Here is a 20,193-nt window from a genome sequence, read left to right on the forward strand (position 1 = left end):
CGTCGCGCCGCCGATAGTCCCGTCGGTTTTTCAAGCGGTCATCTCTTGGCCGACCCCTCCCCCGCCCCCCACCCCCCCCACGTTCAATTGTGTCTCTCTGAGCCAAAGATCCCCGAGACGGTTCCCATGTAAGGATGTCAAACTGGCATCTGCCCAAATTGCTCTGACGTCTCTCGACTGCAAAGAATATTGTCATTGTCTGAGTCGGCTGGCAACAAGTTTTATTTTTAGCCGGACTTGTTCCCGCACGCACAAACACACACGTACACACGACTATAAAAGAAATTGAGAGCTCGCTTTAAAACCCCTCGAGCCACAGTTTTGCACAGTCGGCTTGCACTTGAAAAGGTACACATTGTCATAAAAGGAAAAGCATATTTAGTTTTTTGAGTTAAAAAAAAATCTAATTGATAGCAATCGTCGTCAAAAATTGATTTCATCTGTGACTGATTGATCATTCCTGCATACTGCGGATTTCCATCAGAGTGGCATCTACATTTTTTTTCCTGTTGTGGCCTCAACCAACAATCTTGACCGGGCCCAAATATCAGTCGAGCTATTAACGATTTGCTGAGGCCTTTCAAAAACATTCAAATTCCTTCGAGGTACGTTACTAGAAGGCACCAACCAAAAGACAATCGGGGAAAATTATAGCGGCGAAGAAAAATGATACGATATGTTTGCATTAACCCAACATTGAAAAAAAAATTGCAATTCTTATTAGGGGGAGTTTGAGAGAAAAAAAAATGTCTTTAGTCTATCGGGGCGAATGACTTGGTAGATGCATTAGAACGCCCCGTCGTAGCGATTTACAAGATTGACATTGCAGCCCATCGAGACCGAATTTTCAATGTAAATACAGCTCACGATTGTTTTAATCTCTTGTTAGAGTACACTGCACAAAAACTATGGGGAGTCGCTTACACTTCCCGCGAACCCCGTCCGGGCCTTCATCGCAGCAGCTGTCCGAGCGACGCCGCTCCGCGTGCGTTTATTTAAATCAATGTTGTCCAGGTGATCCGCGCGCACGTTTTAAAATACAAACAAGTGAGAAGGGGTCCGCGTGGAGCGCTTCCATTTAATTTCGTGGCTATTATTATACTTCGTCCGAATCGAAAGGTCACGCACGCGGCGAGAGAACGGCTGCGCCTCGCAACCAAAAGCAGGTTAACAAAGACAGGAAGATGAAATAATACATTCATCACGTTGTGAGGGGCGGAGGGCCAAGTTCATGTCAAATCCATAACGAGCAAAGTATCCTCGGCCGGGCTCATTTCCCCGCACGCACGTCACACGCCGCTGGAAATCCACGAAGAGGATGTATTGATCTCGCCGGAGCTTCCTTTCTCACAAAGGCCACAAACGAAGCCGCCGTATCACAAAGCGAGGCCCCCGCTCTCGCCTCCCAGCCCCATAAAGCGAAATAATCAATTCAACGGTTGCCAAAAATAATCCCGAGACCTTTTGTTGCGTGCGGCCGGCGATCCGATATCGCCTTGCCTTTGATTGACTCGATGAAAATAGCCCCCCCCCCCCCCCCCCCCCCCCCCGAGTCATGTTGGGAAAGGCCTTTGGCTTTCTCACAGGGGGCTTCTTGACTGCCACATGAGAAACCCGCAACACAGCAAAGGGGGCGCGCGGTTGAGTCCTTTTACGATCCCTTAAAAAAGTGGCGTCGCGGCGAATCAACTCCAGGCTCGTTTGTGTGCTCTTGTATTCGTGCTTTTATTGAATCGCCGATCGTTTATCGCCACCGCCGAGTCTCTCCCGAGCAAAGCGCTTATTTCCTCCGCATTCCTCACACGCTTCCGTCCAATCAAAGCGGCTGCGAATGGCAACCGAAGCCCCGAAATCGACTGGAGGCTTTGATTTGCATCATTGGTTTTGAAGCGAGAGGCAAATTGACCACATCTGCGGAACCTTCATCACACACACAAGATGTTTGGCCCGAGCTCTGACATTGTGGCGTTGAGTTATCGGCGCTTTGTCTTTTATAGCCAGTCATCAAACTTCACCGTCACGCGCCCCCGCCGCCCACGCTCGAAATGTTGAAAGGTCTCAAATCTTGGCGATTGACCTTCGCCCATCTGTCGACTTTTGCGGTTGACATTTTTGTAATTGGAAAAAGAATTAGGACGGGTTTGTTTTTTAAAGCGTGCGAGATCAGATGTCATTTCGGGCGCCATGAACATCATTTGAGTCTTTTAAGCCTTCTACCTCGTTCATACCGACTGCTGTCAGGCTGCTGAATAATAATAATAATAATAATAATAATTAAATGATGTGAAAAACAATTGTATATAGCACTGCGATTTATCCATTTTGTGTTTATATTGCACTTAATTGAACAGTGTTTGTTTTTTTTTTTCTTCTTTCTACCCACAATCTTGCTGCTGTAAATTTCCCCAGTGTGGGACAAATCAAGGATATCTTATCTTATCTTATCTGGGGCACTAGTCACCGATGAAGTTTTTCCCCTCTCTGTTCTCTCCCTAATTCTGATGACGAGTCTGTTCTTCCTGTCTTGCTCACTGCACTTCAGAAGGAAGAATAAATTGGTGATATCATTCATTCATTCATTCATTCATGTTCCTAACCGCTTGATCCTCACGAGGGTCGCGGGGGGTTCTGGAGCCTATCCCAGCTGTCTCCGGGCAGTAGGCGGGGGACACCCTGAATCTAAAGCAAAAAAATTAAATCGCGCCCACAATAAAGATATACCGTAATATGCGCTCACAATGCTAATCTGGTGCCACAAAATACTCGGCTGCGGCCACCAAATAGGTATAGTGTAACGTACACAAGCAAAACTAATCTGCGGACAGGAAATGGCGATAAAATGTGCACGGAATCCAAATTTGTGGGGTTTGTCGGAAGATGGCTGTCATAGGAGGATGTCGCGCGAGCCGGCGATGGCTTCCACGTCGAAGTCAACGGAAGCATAAACTGGGCCTCGGTAGCAACGGGTCATTTTAACAGGTCCAATTTCACGCGTCCGGTGAACAAGCCGTTCAGAAAGGACATACGGCTCGCAAGGCCTCGCAGTCGTCCCGGCTGATTTGTGGGCCCTGACACTTTAATTCAGTGGAAAACACCAGTCAAGGCGCGCGAGTTAAGTCAATCCATTAACACCACCAAGAAGTCATGCTTTAGAGCGGCGTGCCAAAGCCCTGCCACCCAGTGCGATCATGCAGGGGACCCCCCCACCCCCACCCAACCCCCACCCCCGCCCCGTTAGTCCGGCGGGCGGTAAACGCTTCCTCAACATTTGACACTTTGGGCTGCTTCCACGAGCATTTCTTCATGAAATGGGGCTCCTTATGATTCAGCTTGTTTTGGTTTCCCAGGAAATGGCAACGTTGTCTTGAAATAGGTCAGAAGACCGGCTCTCTTTGCCAAAAATGCTTTTTTTTTTTTTCATTGGCAAAAAAAGATCGTATCCGTTGGTCAGGTGAGCCCCTCATTCATTCATATTGTTGTCTGCAGGTTCAGCTTTCCAGTATTTGTCTCTTATACAACGGCCAACACGCTCAAACGAGGAATACTGGAAACTCCCGTTGCCAGTTTTTTTTTCTTCTTTTTAGCAGGAAGTATGCAACGCAGCTCTGCTTACCTTTCGACAGTTTACATAACAGTGGGGTGTAACTTTCAAATAGGCTAAAAACACAATATTTACTTGTTAGCGTTATTCCATTCGGGATGGGGAGGCGGGCGCTCCGGAGACGCAACTATTTGATTAACAGCCATTTCAAAAGGCAACTTTCCTTCGAACGTCCCCTTAAATCATTTGTATACTATCTACTCCGCAGTGATCTAAATGAGGGAGCGATACACACATTACGTCCAATAAGCACACAAATCATCAGTGATGATGTATCACTGGAGCTACCTCCCAAACGGTTTTTGTAATTAATCTCAGATGTGATGACGTCGTCTTGCCTCACGCTCACAAAATCCGTCTGCATTGTCAACCGGACTTACGAGCCAAGATGCATTTTATCAGCTGTCATATTCATTGGATCCGCCATTGTCCCGAAAGCTTCTCGTTCTTAAAAATAAATAAATAAATAAATAAAACAAAGAGAAACATTTCATTGTCCTCTTGTCCATTATGTTGGACGTGATGTCAGTTCACCATCAAATGAGCGAAGGGCTGAGGAATGGAACGAGGTGGATCCAACATTTCGAGCGCAATGGAAAAAGGTTGAGTTGAAAAGCAGTTAAAACGATCCGACAGATTTGATGCACTCGCAATGTGGAACAGAATTGTGAATTTGGCAAGCGGGTCCGCTTGAATCCATCATCCTGTTCTCCAAACAGCGGGACGCAGGACATTAGCGGCCTTCACTTTTGCAGCCAGTGAAGCTAATCTGTTGTTTTAACACTTACAAAAAAAAGGAAAAAAAAAAGTCTCGTTTTGTTGGAAACTTCGCAGTGCCCACCCGATGGTCAATCCACACATCACCAGAACGCGCTGTGATTGACACAAATTTGGCACTCCTGTTTCATGTCGGGCTAAATCATCTTGGGAGGACTTTCCCATAAACCTCCTTTTGAAAACAAAGCTGAAGTGCGATTATCAAATTGAAATAGAATATAAAAATAATGAGCGAGCCCTTTAAATGCACCGAACTCAACCAAGATATTTTGCAGAAGAAAGCATCGCTCGACGACAAGAGACGAGTTAACAGCATTGCTGAAGCTTTGTGCTGGGTTTACCCTGCAGTGTTCCGGTTGTCCACAAGAGGGCGCCTGCGTGCGCCTTTCGCAATGCTGCTCATAGCTGCCGAGTTCAAAATACAATAGTTGTCCTGTCCCAATAAATCTCCCTTTACAAAACCTAACAGTGCAATTTGGCAACGTTGCCCGTCTCATCTCCTTGGAAATGTCAGCAAATAGAAGAAAAAGGTCCTCAAGTATGTCATCCAAGTCACAATATCTCTCCCCAACTTCCTGCAGCCTTTCACCCCCACTCCAATCAGGAGATGTGACTGCTGGCTGAACCGTGGGCTCCCGAAGATGAATTCTCATTTGGTGAAGACGCACACTCGGAAAGGGTGACTCAAAAGTCACACGGGAGGAAAGAGTTCAGCGGCCTTTTCTTTGCGCGGCAATCGAAGCAGGCATACGGCTGTCCTGTCCTCCCACCTCAAGCCCCCACGGACAAATGGTATTTGTCAAAGTAATAAAACTGTCCCATAACCCCATAACCTCTGCAATATTCACGATCCAACCTCCCCAAAGTTTGTGCCTCGCAAGGCGGCTTGAGAAGCGTCCGAGCGTCGCTCGGTTCCCAGGCTCAAGCACAACAAGCGCCTTGTCTTACCTGGGTCACGAAGGGCCGAGCTAGTCCAGACTCTCCAGGCATTGGTTCAGCTTTCGCTCACGCGGCTGCTCGCCTGCTCCGTTTACTGATGTCACCGGCTGGATGGAGCCCATAATAGGCAATGGCTCATCTCAACATTACGAGCTGTTTACGGAGGAGGTGAAAAATGACACTTTTATTGCGCGTTGCAGTGTCCCTTTGTCCCGCCGTGCACCCCCCCCCCCCCCCCATCCCACGGCCTGTAATGGCTCTTCCCGTCAAATCAGTTGAGCTCTGCGTCAAAGGGGGAACAAACGGCAAGCAAAATGATGCGCGGCGCCACTTGTTTAGCATACAAATCACGTTGGAGTGGAAGAGCACGGGTGATTTGCACTTTGTGTGTCTTCGAGACCTTTGCGACTGCTGAGGCAATTTATGCTGCACTTTTACCGCAATAACAAGAAAGGCACAAGCGCAGTGTGTTCGGTTGACGGCTTTGACATTTTCACTCTTGATACGTTTCAAATTGGTGGTCGGTTGGGGTTCTGACCGCCATTGGTCACTTTTTGGTTGAAGGCCGCAATTAACAAAATAAAACACTCTTTCTAACATTAGCATAGCCTGTTGTTGTTCTTTAGCCTTTGGACACTGCAGTCTGTCTTATTACGATGGCCAAAAGCCGCATATCCAAAAGTGTTAGTTCGGCTCATTCTCTGATGCTCTCGATGTGAATCGTGTTTAAAAAAAAATATATATTTTTTTTTGCAGTTTCCGGCCCACAAGCTCACTCCTCACTCTCGAAATGAATGTCAGCCAAGTATGAAGACCAGGAAGTAAAACCTGGCATCTAAAACAAAAGTACTCGATTAAAGTGACGGTATATATGTAAATGGCACGTTACCGGTCAGGCAAAAACGATCATGAGAAGCAAATCGTGCTCGTGTACTTTTAGATACGAGTCCATCCGGCAAGCTGCCTGTTGGGTGAAAATAGATGACAGTACATCACGATAGCGTCCACAAGAGTGCAGCAGCTTCCAACATTTTTTGCACGGGTTGTGACGAGGCCTGCAGGCAGCTTCAGCTGCACTGTTGCTCCTTGTCACACAGTTTGAGTTATTTATAAAAAAGCACTGAATCAGCTGCACTCGCGTCTCCTCTCGGGTAATAATAATTTAAAAAAAAACATGGCACCATAAAGCAAACAAAAAAGATCAAAAGTGCTCTCAGAGAAGAGCACACATGTTCAACTTGGTCTCGTGGAATGTCATTCACTTGTGCTGCGTTCTTTAACATATTCTTGATCTGTCTTTTACTCAAAATGTGGCACACGTGTTGGGGTTAAAACGCTACCCCCCCCCCCCAAAAAAAACACGTTTGTATAGCATTTTATTGTAGTGCATTGGAATGTGTGTGTGTGGACAATGGCCCAAACCCATTCGTACCCATTTCAAATGAGTCAGCATACGGTTGCCCTGCAGCAAACGTGCCTCTGAAACACCCCCAAATCACATCCGGTTGTTCTAGTAGGCTTTTCTGACTTTTAAAAAAAATTATTGTCCACTCTCCACAGAGCTGCCACGGCATCAGAGGATGGCCTCGTTCAAAGGTATCAGTCAGTAGAAGGGTAGACAAGAATTCCCAAGCACGAATATTTAGCACGGAACACAGCGAAGAAAATATGGCACAGCGTCGACAATGCCACTAAAGTGCACGTCCCTCCAAAATTGCTGACGAGACGAGATGAAATTTCTTCAATCTGCAGTGTTAGACTGTGACAAGATGCAGGCAGGAGATGAATGCGGCGACTTGCTTTTGATGGCGGCGCCACACACAAAGCTTAAGAGACATCAGGCGTCTTAGTGCCACGTTAAATCATGTCATTAAAACACAAACGATTGCACAAACAAGAACACAAATCACAATGTCTCACCAGATGACAGAGCCTTACATTTTTTTTTCTAAGCACGCCTCCAAAGTAACCAGACGGATGATGTAAGACTTAAAAAAAAACAAATAGATGTCTCTAATTTGTAATCTGTTGTCAAATGTGATTCACACTGCACAAAGTGGAAATCTGTCTGCATTCCTATTTTGATTCGTACCCTTTTTTTTTTCCCCCCAAACCCGTCACGTTTTATTCTGAAGCTTTTAGTCATGAGGGAGCTTCATCAGGAAGCCATTCGAAAGAGCGTGTGCCTTACTCTACGTGAGAGACTGTTAATTAAAATGCCGCTGGAGCATCTTTTCCATCCGCGCCGACGTTCGAATATGCTTGACGAAGCACAAAATGCCAGGATGTATGACTGCAGAGGCTGGGCTGCACTGTGTTTGTTTACAGGATAGCTTTGTATGTGTGGGGGTGCGGGTGGGGGGCATAATAGATCTTACAGTGGTATGATAGATCGCGTCAGTTCACGCATACTAAGTCCGTGACCCACATTTGGGTCCCGACTCAGCAGTTGAGGATCTCGGCCTGAGTCAACTTTATGAATCGTTGTCCCTCATGCAAGTGGATCAGGTGATACAAGCGGGGCAGTCCGGCATGGCAAGAGTAAGACGGAGACGGAGAGAGCGAGACAGGCCGCCTTGGCCTATTTCACGCCGTGTAAAATGATCACAGATGGCACGACACCGTGGCGTGTGTCTGTGTAAATATGCAGATACGACATCTAGAGCGGCGCTGGAGACCGAGAAGGGGGAGCAAAGCATAGCCGGATCCGAGCGAGTTCAAATTGCAGGCTCCGGCACGAGATCGAATCCGCGTGCGGAGCGAAGGCTCGACCGTAGTGCTTCGTCGAGGGGTTTGTTTTGAATACGAGTCACCGCCGCCCGACTCGCGGAACACAGCTCGGCGACGCCCGACCATATGTCACGTCGATTTGCCGAGCTGCCGCGTTGAGGATTTAGGTGGCGCGAGGTGAAGCTCACAAGAAGGAATGTTTTCAAGGAGTGCCCAGACCTAAACGTGGTCACTTACTCGCATCCGGGCCGTCAGGCTAACATTTAATTATGTCATCAATCGTTTTAAACGTGACTGGGTGTAGTTTACGACTACCGCCTGACATCTGCGATCATCATGTGCGTTATTCTTAGAGGAATGACCTTTAGTTATGCTCTTTTTGGGCAGTGGGGCACAGGAATGGGGCTGGCAAAAATATTTATATCTGCGCATGGTACCAAGAAGGGAGCAGACTTCCGCCAAAGCGGGAGCAATCCCATTTTTTTTATTTTTTTTTAATCAGCACCGACTTGTACAGCAGCACAGATTAGCATGTGCTAGCATTTTGGGTGAAATATTGACATTTCTTCAATCAGTAATTCCATGCCAGTCGTCAGATGAATAAATTGTCTAAAATGAGGAAAGGCGCCATAGAAAATGAAAACATCGAAATTGTTGCTATCATCACAAAACTGCTTAACGTTGAGAGAGAAAAAAAAACACCCTGGGCCACAAAGTCTGTGAATAATGATACAGCACAATGTGGAGTTCTTCCCCTTCTTCTGCTCCAGATACATTATTTTAACTACTGGCCTCATTTTGCTTGAACGCCTCAACTCACACAAACCAACAACCAGCGTTGATTCAGGCTCAAAGCTTAGAGGGGGTGGGGGGGGATCACCGGGGGTACGCATCATTTTTACCAAATAACATCCCACAGATGAGAAAAGTCGTTTTAAGACATTTGCTGAACTCGCTTCCGTAAATTCCTTTCAAGTCATTGCTATGGGGCTAGCATACATTTTACAATTTTTTTTTTCCTATCCGAGGAGCACAATAGGCCCTTATTCCCAAATTTTATGGGCGAACATGGAAAATGTTTTGAGATACGAACTATGATGAAGTGTAAATGTGTTTCAAGCACGTGGGAGCGGATAACTAACGTTTTATTTGGTCTCTTCGCTCACTGTAACCAGTCTCAAAACACTTACTCTACGTCTCTATTTTCCTTGATAGCCATAGCGGGACAAATATAGCTCGGGGTTGCTCCCGTGAGTACGAACAGATTTGACCTTTTTTTTAGCGCACACATGCCGTCCGCATGCTTTGAGTCACGATAGGGAGACGGCGAGGTGCGGTGCAAAGTTGAGGGTCGCTGACTCCCAAGACGCGAAAGGTTTCGGATGTAACGTCATGTAACTCGATAGCGCCGTTAATGACCTCCGTTTCCTCGGCGACCTCACAAACAACAGCTGCGCCATTACCGGTCATCTAGCGACACTCTCCTCCAAATGTATTGGCTAATTTATTTACTTAATAAATTGACAAATAAAATATTTCTGCCCATTTGGGACTTAATCGTGTTCCTGCCAGGGTGTGTTACATCATCACTGGAGATAACCCCTACCAGTTACCCCTCAAACTGTAAATGTCGTCTTGCGCGTGCAAAACCCGCACCCGAAACCGAGCGATCTAATATATCCGTCAAGTTATTTTTTTTAAATCTCATTTTGCCGGTGCATTAAGTTGCAGTCTTGGTGCCATGCCATGAGACCTTTTTTCCATAGTAACCGCAATCGCATTCAAGACTGTGTCCTTGAACGCAGCCGATGATGTCGCTCTTCTTTCAAAGTCGATTTTGCTTCATCCACACGCATGCCCGCTCGTTGCTTTATTTAGATGCATGCGCGCATCGATAAATGAAACGTGGGGGATCAAAACAAAAAGCACAACAGACAACGGGAGCTTACGGGATGCTGCTCAATGACCTGTTGGTGAATATCAAAAGTTTCGGTGCCGATTTGTACATGGGAGAGATGCAAAGCAAGTGTCACAAATAATTGATACACAATATCCTGGATGTTTTTTTTTTTAATCTGACTTGACAGCTAGCGGGTGAGCAGGAGTTTTGAGGGTGTGTAGCCGCTTTAGAGTGCCTCATTGTTGCGGCATGGAAAAGCCCAGTGGAATATATTTTGCAGCCTTGTTTTACATACCTGGCAAATATTTTGATCATTGATATTTGCCGTGGTTCTTATGGATCCTCTTGTTTGTGTTGTGCCAAATTTAGAAGACATTTTAGTTGCTTATTTTTTTTTTTTAAACAGGAACTTTAGGTGTGTTAGTTTGTCTACACGGGCCCTGCGATTGGCGCGACACCGCTCGAATGTACCGTGCGCCTCGCCTGAGGTCAGCTGGGGTCGGCTCCAGCCCGTGACCCTAATGAGGACAAGCGATATGGAAAATGGATGAATAGATGGCTGAATCTCATTAGGTTGTGACGGTCGGCGTGTATTTTCTCATCTCATTCCCAGAAAATCTTGCTTCAATTTGCCATTTTGAGTGGGAGTGAGGCGGGGGCTCCGTTTTTCATTCCTTACTCCTTTTTTTTACTTGGAGTGGACTGCATACTTTACTCATCGGTCAAATGAAAACGTTTTGGAATCCTGCTCCAGGGCGCTGCCAATGACATCATTGCTGTGGCTTCATTACAACATCAGCTGGTGGACCTTCCGTCATAAATATTCAAGAAAAAAAAATGCGGACACTTACTATAAATCCGGCACTGTGTTTATTGGATCGCGAGCGTTTCCAAAATAAGCCATTGTGTCAAAGTGCAAAATTGAGGCGGTGGCGGCGGAATGTAGCGTGCCACGTCGTATGAGAGCGTCTTCCTGGGTTGGGGGTTGGGGGGGGGGGCCTGCTTTGATGATAACCAGCGCGGCCTCACGCAGCTAGCTCCTCTGTTTCATTTCACCGCGTCCTCTGTTGTTGTGAGGTCATGCACACGCTTGTGTGTCGGCATGCGTGTGTGTGTGTTTCGGAAAAGGTAGGCCCTCCTCTCGGGCCCGTTTTGCCTAATACGTCCATGTGGGGCTCGCTGGAAAGATCAGTTCTATTCTGGGGCTGCCAGCCTGCCCAGTGCTGATAGGGAAGGATTAATGAGGCGGGGCGCTCATCAAATCGTAATTAGAAACAACGCTAAACACTATTTTGGTGCCTGTTCCTATGGTGGGATGTTGACCCCGGCGACCCCTCCCCCCCACCGCCTGAATAAATATAGGCCCGGCAGCATATGTTCCAAAAAAGAGGTGGGAACGCAGCTCGTTCTCGAGTCTTTTGCCGTGAAGACGCTCACGTTTCATGAGGGCGATATCGCTTTCAGCTCGAAATACATGCTGTCACATTTGGTTTGTTGTGATTGAGGCTTACAACGTTTGGGAATGTCCCACGTCTTGGAAGCGGCATCTACACATTGGCCATTTGTCCAAAAGGGGGGGGGGGCGACAATTGATACCTGTCAGCAAAAAGAAAATAATAAATAACTCAATATGTTGGAATCACTCTTTGGCACTCTTTTTCGAAACAATAAACTAAACCCAAACTCGACTCCAAAGTCAACCGTTGAGGCTACACCGTCCGTTTTAGACATTTTGAATATTCCTAAATGACACGGAATTTATGGGGGCTTTAGAGATGACCAAGAAAAAAAAAAAGAATGTTCCAGAGTCTACAACTTCGATTTTAATAAGTCGCATACAAGCTGCAGTTTGGTCTGAACTTCTTTGATCATATGAAATAAAAAAAAAAGGGGGTGGGGGGGGGGGGGTGAGAAACCAAACTCGAAGCCTCCCTGTTTATTTTCAAAGCTCACAAGTAGAGATTACAAAAATTACAGTGCTTCAGTGGTAACCGTTCGAGGAGGAGCGGTCGTCAAAGTCGAAGGGATGACAGACAAGTGGACGAATTCGGAGCAAGTCATGCAAAAAAAAAAAAAAAAAAGTGAGGGAGAAGGCCTCCGTTATAATAGCACCCTGTTGTGGAGAAAAATAAATCCATCTGTCCATAGGTCAGTGCAAAAATAGTCCGAATATACGCATACAAAGAAAATAGATACTGTATAGAGTCACATATTGAATATTCTTGAAAGTTGACACAAAGGGGGAGGGGGTGGGGATAGAAATGTGTAAATCATTCTAATGGAGCCTCTGAGCCCAAAGCAGAAACTTTACATGATATCGTTGTGAGGCAGGAAAAGAAAGATCAAGCTACGGACACGAAAATCATGACAAGAAAAAGAACAAGCATTGCAGGGATAAAAAAGACAGCACCGGATGGACTGCGCGAGTCCCTCACACGCAGCAGCAGCAAATGGCGTCCTTCGTCGCCTCAAGCTGATAGCTGCGATGTACACTACACTGTTTACATTGTCATATAGATCAGTGCATACGCAAAACAACAACAACAACAAAAAAGCCACGTGTCGCGAAGCAAAAGCATACATTACTCGTAAATAACATTGGCTCAGGATGGCAAGCTCTCGTATTTAATTTTTTTTTTTTTCTGCGCCCCGAGGCTGATCGCTGAAGATAAATGCCGACAAGACGCCGCCATACAACGTGAGGACGCACTTGAATTCGGAGGGACCGGCAAAATGATTGCAAACTCTCCTTGTTGCGCCAGCGTCCCTTTAAACACAATTGACTACTCTGTACAAACGACCTGCGACGTTTCCCATTTGCATAGCGTGAATTTTTCACCAGGAAATCTGGAAGTTGGGGGTTAAGGGGGGGGGGGGCGGTTGTTGTTCTTGAGGATAGTGTCAGTGTGTTCAGTATTTTACCTTAAAAGTCTATTTCCATCACCAGCTCTGGTAATGACCTAACCAAGGCAGGAAGTAAAAAAAAAAAAAAACTCGTGGGCGATGATTCAATGAGTGTGAAAATTGAGACGCGGTGGGCTGAGGGTCAACTTTGGATGTGGGCATATTATTTAGCATCGAGTTGAATTCACACTTTATTTTCCCATGACTCACATTTACATTCCAGTCAAGCCCCAGATGATTCATATCCTGGCCACATTTTGACTTCGAAATGCAAATGACAAAGACTGTCATGGCGGGTCACGGAAGGATACATCCGGCGGCTTATATCGCCGAGCAAAATTCTAAATAATTTCATCTGAAAGGGCAAGAAGACCGAGACCGCACTTATAAAAAGCTGTGGGTGAAAACCTCCGCCGCGGGCGCATCTCCAAGCGAGTTAAGGCATTTGAACGAGGCACTAGAAACAGCGCGAGAAAGCGACATTTTGCCTTCGTGTCAAAAGGTCGAAAGGTCACACCAGATTTGGCGGGGAAGGGCTGCGTTCATTTGAGGTGGACGCCTCACCTCTGCTACCGTGTATTACCGCGACTCATCATGACGGGGCTTGAGAGACATATTCGGCACAATAGCCACACACTCCGTCAGGGCATATTACAAGATAGCTAGCACAAAAGATGACAAGGAGCCAAAAAAGAAAGAAAAGAAAAGCAGGCAGTGAATACATCTATTCAGTTCCATAAAAATATCACCCGTAGCCCTGTTTTAGGTTCAATTTATGTCCTGTCAGTTTTTTTTTTCCATGTGTGAATGTGGTTTTGTTGATTTTTGGCAAAAGATACAAACGTGATTCTCAACTGGTGGGCCGGGAACCAAACGTGGTCACAGAACATTTTGGGTGGATCGCAGACAGCGAGTAAAAAAATAAAATGAATAATAATAATAATTTGAACTATCAGGGGTATCTGGACTTAGGAGGGCTTACTTGCGACACAGTGCAAAATAAAAAAAAATAAAAATAAAGACTTGAATCAGAAGTTGGAAAAGTCCCCCTTTTAAGTCACATGACTGCTATATTTGTATTTTTCTGTCCCCGGTACAGAGACGTATGAAGGTCAGACAGGAAGTGTGCCCTTAACGATTACACTTTAAAAAGTTTTATTTGAGCGTGGTTGCCCAAAATGGTTTCATCCGGACCCAAATACTATTTTTCACTATTTTTTATTTTGTGCCACCGCGTCGCTTGACGACCCAAAATTGATTAAATGCAACCCACCATTTATTTTTTTCCTGTACTTTTCAACACTTTACGCGTAAATAATCCAGTACAGCTCGGCCGCTGCGCTAGCCGACTTCACAGCCCGGGAATATGCTTGAAAACATACCTGCCATCTGTCCGAGACTTTTTTGTTACCTTCTCTAAAAACGAGCCTTAAATTTGAAACGATGAAGGTTCCGGGGTGACGACAGTTGAGAACCACTGCGAAAAGGTGTTCCCGTTCCAATTAGGGATGGGCATGACAATCGACCAATTTCCAAAATTTGCTTGCATTCTTTATTGTCCGTTCAGTTTGCCAATGCCAAATGTAGAACGCGATCGTCTGAAACCGGAATTTAGTCTCGTTTTGCTCTTGAAAGAGCGAGTCAGCAGCTCGATTGTTGTCTGGAAACCGGACATGATGTTTTCCCGCCGTCTATCGAGCAAATGTAGCGCCCATCCCTAATCAGCATTGCACCCGCAACGTGAATATACGGTATGAATGACATGACAGCGATATTTAGCAAAGAGCTGGAAACGTTTCCAATATATACACACACACACACACACACACACACACAGAAGATCAAGATTGCATTCCATTGAGAAATTATTGCACAGTTAAGCCATAGTGGGCTTGTCATGGTCACTGCTGTATAAAAATAGAACATTAGCACACCAGACGTGTCTTCAACTGTTTATTTTCTTGTTCTTTTTTTTTTTTTTTTTAAATGACTGGCAACACTATTGGCCAGCCCCGCCAACACGTGTGCCCGCAGTGCAAAGTGTGAACTTGTCCCGTCTCACGCTTTTGCTCCTCTGCAGGCCCGTATGGAACGCTTCCAAGCGAGAGACATTCTCTCTCTCTCTCTCGAGCTCTGTCTCAACATCTCAACTCGCGCTCTCCTCCGGGATGTCAGCCAGGTCCAAACAGTAGGGAGATTTTTGGCATTTCTCATCAGTTCTGACCCACGGCTTTTTGCTGACGCAAAGGCTTTGGCACTCCGCGGAGTCCGAGATGAACTCGGGAGCAGGGGGGGAGAGTCAAGGAACAAAAATCAAAATCAAAAAAATCTAAATAGCGGCTTACTCACGAGCCAATGAGCGATCGGAACGCTTCAGACGATGGTCTCCACGCCCGTGAGCTTTGGCGTGAGGATCCGCGGCGTGATTCCGTTGTTGAGGTCTTCCTCAAACTCCAGCAGCTGGCCCATGAAGTTGAGGTTGGGGGAGATGACGGGCCTCCTGGTTTTGACAAACTTGTAGGCGTCCGTCATGGTCATCCAGGTGTGCTTCATCAAGTAGGCGATGACGATGGTGGCGGAGCGAGACACGCCGGCCTGGCAGTGGATCAGAAGGCCCAGACCGGCTTGGTGTGCTTCCTCTGGGGGGGAGGGGAGAAAAAAAAAATCAAGTCAGGCCTATGTAGCGCCATTTCGATCCGAGTCGATTTTTTTCCTACCAATGAATTCAAACGCCTCTTCGAAGTACTGGCGAAGGTTCTGCTTGTTGCTGTCGGTGGCGGGCAGGCGCTTGTAGACGAACAGGCCGGCGTCGTAGTGGAAAAGCGGCAGGTGGGTGGTGACGTTGAGGATGTAGCCCACGTTCAAGTGTTGCAGCAAGCCCATGTCCTGAGCGTCGCGCTCGTTGCCCAGGTAGAGGAAGGGCAGCACCGGCGTCACGTCTGCGTTCTCGATGTCCGGAGTGGAGGGCAGGATGTGAGGTAGCGCCCCCGACAGGCCGGCGCCGGCGCCCGAGTCCGGGCCTTCGTGAAGGTGCAGCGAGTGGTCGCATAGGTTCTCGTGGCTCTGCCTGAAGCAGCTAAGGCCTCCTGGAAAACCACGACGACTGTTAGCGGAGCTCAGTTGGGGATCTCCTCTGCCTCTTTTTCTTACGGCTGACCTCGGCAACGGAGAAAAAAAAAAAAAAATCGAGCGCTCCTCTCCGGCACGATCCTTCGACGCAACACGTGTGGTTCTTGTTTACGCAAAGCATATCGGAGCGTATTTTAGGAGGGGGAAATTGTTCCACAATGGCTAATTGAGACACCGTCGCTGAACCTTTGCCCCCTATATAACTCGTTTGCACCTGTCACCCGTAATAGCGTTGAGCCGTGTGGAAACACACACACACACACACACACACACACATTGTCAGTGCACATATTGTTCACGGAGCAATAATTGATGCAAGATTTAATGAGCGAGGTCATTGCACAGCTTTGCAGCTTCCTCTTTTGGTGCCTGCGCAGGTGGCGAGTTTCTGCTTGTCATACATCCCCCCCACTCTCTTCCACACACCCGCACGAACGCCACCTGATAATTGGGGTAGAACGACATAGAATAGCATCGCGATAATTTGCCCACAAACAGTCTGAGCAAATGCTCTCCGTCCCATATCGAGCCGTCTAATTGCCGTGTTTGTGAGAGCGTCATCAAATTTCTATTCCGCCTCCCTCATATGGATTATTTCAAGCTCCTGTCGGAGAAATTGATATTATACATATTGCGGTATTGATTTTGTGCGCTTCCTGCAGACTTCGGATGAGCATTACATCAGAGGTCAAAACGGAATGCGCTTTTATCCCCCGCATGCGGAGCATACCCAAGCACGGTGCTTTTCATTTCGGAAAGGGCGGGCGACGCAATTAATCCGCGGCAAATATTTTAAGCGCGCGTTTCATAAAACCGAGCGCTCCCGTTTCATTTTTAGCCTCATGTGAATGCCGTCACTGCGCTCTCAAAGCAAGGCAAGCCGAGTGTCCCGCGTCCCATGTCGGGTTTTTGATGGAGAATAGTTGATTTAGTTGAAGGCGAGGTCAAAAATCGGTCAACCAAGACGTCATTCGCTCGCCTCCAGTGTTGCCCCCGTGAAAGCGGTGCCAGTGTTATATGTACAGGACATTTGCATGCCTGTGAAAAAAAATAATGAGATGGTGGGGGTGGGGGGGGGGTGCAAATCGTCCATGAGATGAAAACAGGAAGTCAGCCATTCTCATATTCATGTACCACAAGAGAGGTTTTGCGGTCCTAAGGACGGAGGCGGCTGATTGCGTGCCGGAATATTGCAATGAAGAGAGCCAGCTCGCATTTAAAAAAGAGAAAAAAAAAAAGTTATTACAGAAAACTGATGTTGTGTTGGAAGCGTGTGAGCATATCATGGCAAAGGATAACCCGTTCAAATTTTATCTTTGGCTTTTTTTGGAGCAATCTCAACCAGGGGGTGCTAAGAGACGAACATCCGAACAAACTTTTGCACGCTAAGCTAATTCTTAGCTACAGATTACGCTTCAATATCCATTTCTGATATTGACTCAAATGACTTTTCCACTCAAATTGTTTTATTGACATAAACTGCCGAAACCTTGACCATTTTCAAAATTTCCACTCCGACAACATTTCGGGGAAACCGCGTCTCACAGACGCACACCTACGCGCTCCTCTGAATCGACGAGAACGTAAACGCGAGAGCGCTGGTGAAGAATGCGAACGTGAGGGGGGGGCGCTCGAGAAGTCATTTTACGCCGCGCCGTTCCACGCGATTAAACGAGCCATTTGCCTGCGGGCCGCGCTCAGCTGATCGCAGCGCTAAAGGTCAAAGTTCAACGGGGCTTTACGCAAAACACCGCACACGATTATGCAACCTCTCTCGGGGCTTCGTCTCAGTTGAATTTTGGCGCTCGGGCTCCAAGTGCTGCGAAACCGCTCGTCGCTCTCAGACGTCGAGAATGATTTAGTGGCCCCGGAGTCAAACTAAGTCCCGTGAAATTGCACTTTCTATCCCCTTCATATGTTGGAAGGCTCCGTTCCCGGCCCGCCCCGCCTCGACCGATTCACTCACCTTTGAGAACGATGGGGTCTTTGCCCTCCCTCCTCAGCGACTCCAGGACCACGTGGAGAGGCTGCGAGGGCGCCACCCTGTTGGGGTCGGCGGTGCTGTCGTCGTAGACCACGATGTCTTTGGAGAAAATGCCCTTGAAGGAGTCCTTGCCCTCCCGGCAGGAGATGAGGTCCAGCACAGTGATCTTTCCCTGCTGCAGCCTCCGCCGGCTGATCTTGTCCGAGCAGTTGATGTGCACCGCCCCCCGGATGTGGCTCTTGTTGAACTCCGTGAAGGCCCGGCAGTCGATGATGACCGGCACGGGTCCCACGGGGTGACCCATGGGGCAGCAGGTCATCCGCTTGGCCAGCTCATTGGGGTGGATGAGTCTCACAGTGGTGGACGGGTGCGCCCTTGGCGCGCCCGGGGCGTGGCTGGAGGCGCTTAACGCTTCGTGGTTGCTGAGCATAGGGGGTCCGGCATAGCTGAGGTCGGGGCTGCTGGCGCTCACCTGACCGTGGTTCAGGCTGGGGCTGTCCTTCTCGTAGGTGGTCACCGAGCAGCAGCTGGCACTGCTGCATCCACACGACAAGGAGCGCGTGGAACCCTTGGATGAGGGCATATACGTCACAAGATTGGCCGTCGCCCGAATCTTCACCACGGTGGCGCTGAGGACCGTATTGTCGCTGCTGGTGGAGGCGATGGAGTCCAGGTAGCCGGTGTCCAGTCGCAGTCGGAGTTCCTGAGGTCGGATCGGCCTTGGCAGCGCCACCACAATTCTGTCGTCGAGGGGAGATGGAGGCATGGGGAGGCCGAGGGCTGGACGTCTACGGAGAACTCAACACGCCGCTCTGACGCCGGAAGGGGGGAAAAAAAAAAGATTTTCACGGCCTCGCTCGGTTCAACCATGTGTGCGTTCGCACAGCGAGCTCAAGACTGTGAATCAGCACGCCGGCCTGTGTGATCAACAGCCGCTCCTGAAGCCAAATATGACAAGTGGCAACACCCACACTAATAACAAGAACAAACAGCGGAGTCTTTCAAGGGAATTTGAGGTCATTCGATTTGAATCTACCTCTTGTTAGCGTCATGCTTTATTTTAATATGGCCAATTTGGGTATGTCTGATCCCAAGCTTTTACCAACAGAAAAGACTGCAACGCTGCATTTTGATCTCTCCCACAAGTGAAGAGACGTCAAGATGGACGGCAAATTCCTTCCAAATGCAAAGCGTTTTAAGAGCCTGTCATCCCGGGTCGTTATGTAAGGACCACCGCCATGGACGCTTGCTTGCTTGCATGCATGCATGCACTCATGCATGCACTCTGCCTGCCGTGGTCATCCTCCAGCACAGCAAATAGAAATCATTCATGGACAAATTCATTGAAGAAACTCGCCATGAGGACGTGCTGTGAATATAACGTGGGATTCCTACAGAGATGAGCGCCTTAAGCATCGTCCGCTATAATATGACATCAAAATAATTGAATTCAGTACCCCCCCCCCCCCCCCCCACAAACGCTTGCGTTGCAAACTTAAAACTCTAAAAAGCAACATGTTTACATCACAAAATATCACCGAAACGGCAGCTTCGCTGATGAGAGTAAGACGGTGAAATTCACGCGGTCATTCCATCAACTTGTAATTGGCAAACTTGCGCTGGATTTCTGCTTACCGGTGTGTGTGTTGCTTGTCGGGGGTCCGGTAATTCACTATGTCCGCTCGATGACGGGGCTGCCTCCATTCAGCGAGTCCCCGCGCAGTGGATCGGCAACATTTTTTGTGGGGGGGCTACTTTTACCCCGTTACCCAGAAATAGTGTTGAAGGAAGTCCGCCAGCCTCCGGTAGTCGCGCAGCAGGACTGACGCGAGTTGGAGCCAATTCGCGACTTCATTAATATTAAATGCATCTTTTGGGGAAAGTGAGGTCCCGCCCTGCAATGGGAGGGGCCTTAGCCGGGACGTCTGGTTCTGGGCCAGAGGAGGGGGGGAGGCAGGGGATGAGGAGTACGGGGGGGGGGGGGGAGAGCGGATGGGAAGGCTCTGCCGCTTTAAAACCGCGGCTTCAAACTGCCTTCAGCCGCATGCACGCGCAGCGATGATGTCACGGGCAGCCAATCAGCGATCAAGTTCAGAAAAAAAAGGAAGAAGTTGCGGTGCTTTCACTTGCCGCGCGTCGGTGTGGAAAACGCAAGAAGCGCTGCATTCACGTACCGCTCGTCAAAACGGAAGTGTGCTCGAAAATGTTAAGTTTCCATCGGGCCTTAAA

General features: G+C 47.9%; 2 protein-coding genes across 3 annotated transcripts in view; one reads left to right on the forward strand and one right to left on the reverse strand.

The window, feature by feature from the left end:
• Nucleotides 1-13,453, forward strand: part of hlx1 (H2.0-like homeo box 1 (Drosophila)) — a 52,844-nt gene extending 39,391 nt beyond the window's left edge. For both annotated transcript variants that reach the window (XM_052053268.1, XM_052053269.1), the window contains exon 5: nucleotides 13,441-13,453. The gene's annotated coding sequence lies outside the window, so the exon portion shown is untranslated. The remainder of the gene's footprint in view (nucleotides 1-13,440) is intronic.
• dusp10 (dual specificity phosphatase 10) lies at nucleotides 11,869-19,867 on the reverse strand. Its single transcript, XM_052053266.1, has 4 exons — nucleotides 19,600-19,867; nucleotides 17,947-18,776; nucleotides 15,569-15,937; nucleotides 11,869-15,490 (listed from the first exon to the last, which is right to left on the reverse strand). The coding sequence occupies exons 2-4, from the start codon at nucleotides 18,728-18,730 to the stop codon at nucleotides 15,225-15,227; spliced, it is 1,419 nt and encodes a 472-aa protein (XP_051909226.1). The 5' UTR covers nucleotides 18,731-18,776; nucleotides 19,600-19,867; the 3' UTR covers nucleotides 11,869-15,224.
• Nucleotides 19,868-20,193: the final 326 nt, after the last annotated feature.

This window comes from Hippocampus zosterae, chromosome 19 (genome assembly GCF_025434085.1).
Source record: "Hippocampus zosterae strain Florida chromosome 19, ASM2543408v3, whole genome shotgun sequence".
Lineage (NCBI taxonomy): Eukaryota > Metazoa > Chordata > Actinopteri > Syngnathiformes > Syngnathidae > Hippocampus > Hippocampus zosterae.